This window comes from Pteropus vampyrus, unplaced genomic scaffold, assembly GCF_000151845.1.
Source record: "Pteropus vampyrus isolate Shadow unplaced genomic scaffold, Pvam_2.0 Scaffold67, whole genome shotgun sequence".
NCBI lineage: Eukaryota > Metazoa > Chordata > Mammalia > Chiroptera > Pteropodidae > Pteropus > Pteropus vampyrus.
Window position 1 is genome coordinate 7,616,417 of NW_011888848.1, and position 9,325 is coordinate 7,625,741.

General features: G+C 34.6%; 1 protein-coding gene across 3 annotated transcripts in view; it reads left to right on the plus strand.

Annotated features, from left to right (window-relative positions):
* The window catches only part of EMCN (endomucin), a 98,410-nt gene that overhangs the window by 66,247 nt on the left and 22,838 nt on the right, over nt 1–9,325 (plus strand). For 2 of the 3 annotated variants that reach the window (XM_023531397.1, XM_011361517.2), the window contains one exon: nt 971–1,018. The exons of the other annotated variant lie outside the window; for it this stretch is intronic. In XM_023531397.1, the coding sequence (XP_023387165.1) occupies nt 971–1,018 (48 nt within the window). The remainder of the gene's footprint in view (nt 1–970; nt 1,019–9,325) is intronic. 3 annotated transcript variants of the gene reach the window in all.

A 9,325-nucleotide genomic window follows, 5' to 3' on the forward strand; every position in this document is an offset into this window, starting at 1 on the left:
GTTCCAAATGAACAGTAGCTGATTAAGTGGTGAGACATATTTGGAATATATTTCGAAGCTAGAGCTGATAGGGGTGAGAAAAAGAAGAGTATCCAAAGAGGCCACTACTTTTTTGGCTTTTGCAACTAGGGGAAAATTTAGTATACACTGAATCGAGAAAGTGGGGAAAGAGGCAGATTTAAGGCTACCGGTTAAGAGTTTTGTTTTGAGCATGTTAAATTTGAGATTCTGAAAGACAGTCAAGTGAAGATAGAAAGAAGGCAAAATATTTTAAACATGACAAATCTTATTCAAGGTGCATATACTCAAAGTTGTTAAAGTGAACTTTGATGATAGTTCTCTCAAGTAACTTTACTTGTAGAAAGCTCTTCTGGACTGTATTTACTTTAAAGGAATTCCTTAAGTTTCAAAGGTATCTGTCTAAATTTTCCTGAATCTTCTCCAGGTCAGGAGATGCCTCAGATCTTACTAGGAATAGGACACATGGCAGCACCACTCATGAAGCACATACTAAAGGATCTGTAGTTGTCTGTCTTATTTTTGGCATATTCAAGATATGGGGCTATACCAGATGCTCGAAAGCAGGATTCAGCAAACTGTGGCCCACTGGCCAAATCCAGCTTCCACCTGTTTTCCTAAATAGAGTTTCCTTGGAACAGAGATGTACCTATACTTCAGGTATTATGTTTGGCTACATTCAGACTAGAATGGCAAAGTTGAGTAGTTGCTACAGAGACTTAGGGCCCACCATCTCTAAAATATTTACTGTTTGGCCCTTTAAGAAAAAGTTTGTTGACCCCTGATCTAAAGTATCTTTTAATCATGAAGCCTCATGATTTTATAATTTGAGAAAAAGTGAATCAGAAATGAGCTAAGTTCTATGTCCATTTGCCACCTAAAACAATTATGAGTAGATATCATATTCAACATTTGATTTTAGTAATTTTCTTTTCTTTTCTTCCCTCTAAAGCTGAGAATCAGAATTCAGTTAAAATAACAGAAAAATCTGTTACATCAGGTAAGTTCATGTTTTTCTTTCCTCTGAAGATATTCATGTGTAAAATCTTAAGAATGAGACAAAGTAGATGAATCAGTTTGTGGGCAGAGTGAAACAGTACAAGGGAAAACATTACATGGCAACTAAAATGTTTAGAAGACCTTGGTTAAAAAAAAAATACAGACAAGGAGAACATTCAAGGATGTGACTGAATGCTCTGTGGCTAGAGTGAATGGAACCAGCCCTGGTAAATGTATGAATCCTATGGAATTGTCCTCTGCCCAGAACCCACTGTTTGTTCCTGGTCTATTTCTATGGTTGGCACACCCTCTCCCAGAAGTATAGTGTGTCTGTGAACAGTCTTCTCCATATATCCTAACAAAACCTGGTCCTGGCATTCAAAGAGATGATATAATAAACCACAGTTAACAGCCTAAAATGTTGTCACTCCAAGAAGTGCTCATGTTTTGCCATCCTTAGCTTTAAACTGAATAAATTTCAAATGATGGAGCAACAGGTACTGTAAAAGATCACTGGGCAAGGGGAGATGGTTACATTGACTCTTCCTGTAATTTTGAAATCCCAATTATTTGGGAGATTTTTTTCTTCCTACATGCTACCTGGTATTTTAATAAATGACAGATCTCTTAGAGTCTCAATCCTGGTCACCTTTGGTAGTTATAAAATGAGAAATATATGAAATAAACCTAGAAAATCATGTAACTTTAAATGAATTGAAAAAAATAAAACCATAAAATTTATGAGTGACTCTGATAGCATTTTCACAGCAAATGTCCTAAATACTCATCATAGTCTACCTTCTACCTCTTGTGTTTGAGGAATTTAAAACTGAAATGATTATGATTCTTTTATTTATCTTCCACTTAATATATTTCGTGAATAAGTTATTTTTATATTATTCTCTGAATATCACTTCATCACCATATTTTTATTCTTATTTCCATCAACAAAGTTTAGAAATGCACTAGAAAAAGCATTGGGTAAAACAAAGCAAAACAAATCATAAAAACAGTTCACTAGGCAAAGACGGCAGCTTTGCATTGGCTAATACTGTGCCTGTTCTGGAGAAGTCCTTCTCCTCTACTTCATGGATTGGTTATCCAGGAGAAGCTACAGATGGAGAATTGGGAAGCTGCCCAAATCCTCAGCTCCTTTTAAAGAGGAACTAAGGCATCCTTTATTTTATTTAGAAAAGTTGTATTTACAAAATTCCAGCTTTAACTATAATCGATTTTTAAATGTAATGAAAAACCTGTTTAGATTATTTTAATTTTGAGTTATAGGAAGTAGTTCTCCTAAAACAGATAATAAAACAAACCATTGATTTGAAAGTGGGCTAGAAAAAAATAAGGTTGATTTTATAAGCCACAAGAAAAGTCAGTGTCAAACTTCAGATACATGTTGTGGCTAAAGAATAAATCTAGATTCACTCAAAAAAAGTTTATTAACAAGGTATTCATTATATCTCTGTTAACAATTATAACTTAGTGTTTAAATTTTTCAGTCATATATTTATCAAAGATGTTCAAATATCAAATTTGTGAAATATCACTCATATGATCAAAAATAGAGATCTTAAAATAATTAGTATTTCTTTTTTAAGTAGAAGTTGAGATAGAATTCCAGCACACAGAATATTAGTACTGCTTCCTTTTTACAAATATAAGCTAATTTACATTTAGTGTTTGACTAGATCATACATAGCTCTAACATTTGATATTTTCTTTCATATTATGCATACAGCTAAATTTTCTTGAAAATTTATGTTTTTACCACCCACTTCAAAAACTATTAGTAAGGGTCTAGAAATTGATTATTCTTGTAATAGTATCTTTTTGGGGAATTCAAAATAAGTAAGGCAACTATACGTAAAATGTGAATTATAAGAAATTATACATAGATATGATGTTTAATAGTATATAATAAAGATAGAAGAAAGATAGCCATAGTTATACAAAAATGATTGATCCAGGTCTGAAGACATATCCATTCATTCCATTCAATAGTAGTCAGTAAACAGCAGCATTTAGCAATGTTAAGCATAAGGAATTCATGCTCAATGTCTAAAGCATGTGGAAAAGTCACACTTTGACTGCCCACTATAACAGATCTGGTAAGACTTCAGATTTAGTATGATACCCTGCTAAATATACAGAATAGTATATTCATCCAACCGCCTGTGAGTCATTCAGTAAAATCATTCTGTTCCATTACATGTTACACTAGCTAAGAGTTATGAATGATATTAAGTCTGCCATTAAGCATTCCCAAGGAACACTAGTCAACATTATAATTATAATAAGTCTAGGAAGCCATGTAAGTATAAAATGATATGTCATGGACAAGCTTCCCCTGTAGCTGTGGTTATGTTATATACTGGGTAAAGGAAAGCAGTTTAAGAAAAGGTTTATGAAAGAAGTGACCTTCTAGCTGCCAGATTATTCTACCTACTAATTTTTCTAACACTGAGTTCAGAGCTCATGAAGAGATAGAAAGACACATTAAAAAGTGATGAAAGGCTGTTTATTCCCTAGAGATACATGCAGACATCATGTGGCCATTACAACAATTTTAAGCAATGATGGAATTTACTTTTCTTTAGTGTTATCATTTTTCCACAGACTTGTCTTTGTAAAAAAAAAAAACGAAAACAAAAAACTTCTTTATTTCTTTGATAAGAGACCTCAGCTCTGAAGAAAAATGGACAAATATGGCTTTGGCTTAGTGTATTGGGAAAGGAAATAAATCATTTCCCCTCAATTTTCTGGAAAATACAACTGTATTAGAATTCTTCACTGAAACAGAGCAAATAGGATAGTCAGGTAGATAGGCAGGTAGGTAGGTAGGTAGGTAGGTAGTAGGTAGATGGATAGATAAGGAAATAGGTAGATAGGTAGATAGATAGAGATTGATAGAGATTGATAGATGACAGATAGACGACAGGTAGATGATAGATAGATAGTAGATAGACAGATGATAGATAATATAGATAGGTACAGATAGATTTCTTATAATGAATTGGCTCATACATTATAGAGAGTGAGCAGTCCCAAGATCTGCAGTCAGCAAGTTGGAGGCGTGGAGACCCAGGAAAGGTGATAGTGTCATTCCAGTCCAAGTCCAAAGGCCTAGAATCAGAAGAGCCAGTGGTTAAGTGCCAGTCTGAAAGTCAGCAGGCTTGAAGACAAAGAGCTAGTATTTCGGTTTGAGTCAAAGGCAGAGAAAGACTGACGTCCCGGCCCAAGGCAGTCAGGAAGGAAGAATTACTTCTTACTCAAGGAGGGTCAGACTTTTTATTCTATTCAGGCCTTCAATTAATTGGATGAGAGCAATCTATACTGGAGATCAATCTGCTTTACTCAGTCACTGATTCAAAAGTTCATCCCATCCAAAAACACACTCACAGACACACCCAGAATAATACTTGACCAAGTATCTGGTCATTCCATGGTCAAGTCAAGTCAACACATAAAATTAATCATTACAACAATATTCCCATAGTGACCAGCACAACTTGTGAAAGATCTTATTGTACCCATCTTTTTTACTTTCTCTGACTGTGTTCCAAAACCTCAACTGCATAGTAAACATTAATTTTGATGGAAAATCAGAAGCCAGAACACATATTACAAGTACCACCAAACCTGAACACTAGCCTTTGAAAAGGAGAACACTGTTTCCTGTCATATTCATTGTGCTCAACATCCTATGTAATGCCTGGGGATTGGTTACTGATTTCCAGGAATTTATATAACATGAAGCATGAATCATTCTATACAAAGGATTGCTTATCTAAGTATTCTAACTTCGAGTGACAGAATCTTGACGTTGTTCATTTAGGATCCACTCAAGCTAGAAATATACCTATAGCAAAGCAATATCCAGAAGTTTTTGTTTTTGTTTTTTAACTTAGAAATTTTATGGTATTTGAAAGATTAGTTGAGGATAAAAATTCAATTATGGAATGAGAACTATATCGGTATTTATGTGGTATGGAGGGTCTGCCATAAACTTCCATTTAGGAAAATGTATAAAGCTGAGTATGGCCAAGTTGTTTATCCTCTGGTTCAGAGATCTGCTGAGTCATGAAAACTGAGTCTCAACTAATTAGGTGCCCAGCATTTATTTTACAAACAAATATATTTCAATAGTATTGTTATGGGCATGTACTTCTCCAGTAAACTCTACAATGTGTTTTATTTTAATGCATTAAGAATAGCTCTGTCTCCATGTGTGTATCTGCATGGTCTGGTTTGGACTATTGGAAAAAGAAAGTGTTCCATTTGTCTTGAAGGGAAGAATACCTTCTTAAGTGGGACCTAAATTGAAATAGATTATATTTCTTTTTCTTTATAGCTGAAATTTTAACTTTATTATTTTTCTATTGTAAAAGTAATGCATATTCATAATATAGTAAAAGGGAGGAGCACAAAAGGCATAAAGAAGTTAATTTTTTAATTGTCTATAATCCCATGCCAGGGAAAACAACGAACATTTTGGCATATTTCATCTGTCTTTTCCTCTGTGAAATAGATTATATTTCATCTAACAGAAATAAGAAGCAGGTACTTATAATTAATTCCTACTGAAATGAAGCAGCTGAGACAGCACAGAGTCATGGTTGACAGCAGACTCAAGGTCTTATATTCAGATCTTGGCTCAGCCACCTGCTTGCTGTGTGACCGTGGGCAAATTAGTTAATCTCTCTAGGCTTCAGTTTCCACTTTGTACAATGCAAATATTAATAATGCAATAACTTAGCACGTTAATATTTGTAAAACATTTTGAATAATGTATGGCACATAGTTTCCAATGCTCGAAAATAAAATTTTTAAAAATATTTTTATGTCCGTATTTAGGGTTGCTCACATTCACATTCTCAAAAAGCGTATGACACAGAGTTTCTTATTGAAAAGTTTCTCAATGTTTTCAGGTTGCACTATCAAAATTGTGAATTAGATTTGAGATGATATATCTATGTTGGGGGAGGGAGGTGAACATTTTAAATCTTTCAGAATGCTGAGAACAAATTCATTAATCCTTGATGATGATAATAATAATAATAATAATAATGCTATTAAGAAGTAATATGAACTTGACATATTTAAAATACGTTGGCTACATGGTTTAATCGAAAATTTAAAAAGTGTTTTAAATCATACTTGGATCTTCCACTTATTGTCAGGTGTGTTACCTTATCTCTCTGAGCCACAATATCTCTCATCTATAAAGGATTAAAATGTTTAAGAATAAGGTGAATTAGTACATATAGAAGTAATTAACACAGTGCCTCATTTATTCTTCATGTATTATATATAATTTTCTGTAAATTAATAACTATATTCAAATCACAAAAAAAATGCATCCTTCTTCTTCAACATATATTTCTACAGAGTTATCAAAAGTAAATGAATCTCCATTTACACTTATTACTGGGTTGGAAGACACTATTACCTCAAGTTAGTCACACTGATGGCCCATAGCAAAGTGAAAGAAATTTAAGAAAAGAAATTTTTTTTGCATTTTTAAAGAATACAGCTAGATCAGAAAGATAAGGTCTAAAGAGAGCAAAAATTAATTTTAGTCATATGAAGGCAGAAAATTCCTCTTTGACATTTTGCCCATTAAGTAGACAAGGTGTGCCATTACAGGTGAAAATACATTCTAGCTATGACAAAATTTACATTGAAAGGAACCCTGACAAGAATCTAAAATCATAAAGCTCAAGAGACTTCAGAGATCAAAGCAGCATATTTCCCTCCCAAAAGACAGAAAGGTAACAACTGTGTTCATAGCATTTATTTTCTATACCACTTCTGTGATACGGACTCATATAATAGACCATTTACTCTATAGTAACAAAAGCCTACAGTAGACCATGCTTTTTTTTCCCTGAGTGTCAAGATGCTCAGAGTCAATTTGTATGGCAATACTAGCAGCTATGTTAACTCTCAGAAGGAGCCTGTTTATTTCTTCCATTTGCATTTGTTTTGATTTCCTATTTCTATTTCTCACTTTTATGGTATGCATCATTGCTTAAGCTCTTCATATCTTTTTTGTTACAAGTTAGATTACAAGTAAAATTCAATGAACAATAACATATTCTCTCTTACTGTGATGCCTGACATACTGTTTTGTCTTATTCTTATCTCTTGTTTTACATCTGTCAACTCTGAACTGTGCTTCTCACCTCCTCTGCTAGAGCTCCTTAAATGCACTAACTGACCCTTATACTCTGCTGTAGGGCTCAGAGTAGGTGTCCATTTTTCTGTTATCGCAAAATAGATGAGAAAACTTTTAATATGATAATTTTAAATATGCACTAGATTAAGCTAAAAAAAAAAAAGGTAACCTCATTAATACACTCTGTCTTCAACAGTAGTCACTTCTACTGCCAAAAAGTTTATGCATTCAGCAAAGACTTGTGGACTCTACTTCTGGACACTGTTCTAGTGTTTGGAAACATCAAGGAGCAAAATAAAGATCCTTGCCCTTGGGGATCTTATATCTTGGTAGGAGAGACAAACTATGATTAATAAACATATTGACCTAAATTATATAGTAAGGTAGAACATGATAAGTGCTATGAGAAAGAGAAAACATAGAGTGGTTTAGGAAAGAAGGATCATGAGTGCTGGAGAGGTGCCGTTTGCATATTGGAAAAAAAAAAAGATCAAGGTGGGCCTCTTCGAAAAGATTTGAGTAAATATGAGAAGTGAGCTACCCAATAGGTTGGGGGCGGGGGAACCATCCAAGCAGAGCTAGAACTTGAGGAGATGCCTGGTATGTTTTAGAAACAGCACCAAGTAAGTGGGCAGCAGGGAGGCAGGGGATTGACCAGGCAGATTCTTGAGGGTTTGATGGGTTATTGCAAGAACTTTGGCTTTTATTGTAAATTTAAGGAAGAAACATTGTGGGGTTTGAACAAAAGGGTAACATGATCTGACTGATGTTTCATAAGTATAAATCTGAGATCTGAGGAGAGACTGTCTGATGAAGCAAGGACACATTTTGTAAAGTTTCTAGAAGCAAGACGATGGTAGCTTAGACCAAGGTGGTCTCAGGGTAGGTGGCATGAAATCTCCAAATTCTAGATATATTTTGCAAGTGAATCTAATAGATATTCTTGATGATTGTATGTGAGATAGGATGGAAAGAGATGAGACAAAATAGCTCTGAAGTCTTTGGCCTGAGCATTGGAAGGAATGATTGCCATCAACTAAGATGTGAAGGCTGCAGATAAAGGAGAAGTTCATGTTTGGACATGTTGAGTTTTAGGTTTTTATTGTTTGCTGAGTAGGCATCTGAGTAGAATCTAGAGTTTAGGAAAGAGGTTTGAGCTGAAAATAAAAATGTGGGGATCATTGATTGGTTTTGATATATTTAATAAACCTTGTAACTGAATAAGATAACCAAAGAAATTAGTGTAGTTACAGAAGAGCAAGAGCTAAGTGCTGGGGCCACCAAGACGGGGAGTCAGAGAGAAAAGAAGAAAGCAGTCAAGCTGACCAGGAAGAACAAGTCATAGGGAGGAGAAAAAGAAATAGAATGTGCTCTACTGGAAGCCACATGAGAGAAACGTGTTAAGGAGGAGTGAATGGTTTATTCTCTCAAATATCGAAAAGTTTTTATAAAAATGGAATAGGAATTCACCGAATTGCAATTAGAGACCAGGTCTAATTATTTATAAATAATGAAAAACAATTAAGAATCACTTTTGAATTGAATTGAACACTTCAGATGCATATTGAATGTCCACATATCAAAAAAAAAGTATAAGAAATATAAGAGAAATAAAAATAGAACACAGTTTTGTTTTTTTACATTAGGATCTTTTATTTTCTACTGCCTCTCACACTCATCTGCCATTAATATTCATGTACTATATATGCTTTCCTCTACGTATTATATGCCTTCCAGAAGGCCATCAAGTACTCTTTCATCTAAGTTCCTCCTCAAAAGAATTCATGGCTTCCAGGAACAGCCTGCTTTCATATCCTTGCCAGGCTCAATTATTGGCTGGGAACAGCCTGGGGGAGGCATGGTATAAGCCCAAATGCAGGGATAGAACTTAGAGAGCAGATGGGGGACCTTGGTCAATTACATTGTCTGCAGTGGCGTTCTGTAAGGCGCATTCTCATAGCCACCACAGGTGCCCTGGGACATGGACAAGATCTTCTGTCTTTAAAACTCCCAGTGATTTGTCTAGAAACTGGTTTATGGCAAGGGCCAAATATGTACCACTGTCAGACACCAATGGGGTCTCTTTATTACAATAAACTTTGTTCTAAGAGTCCCTGCTTCAAA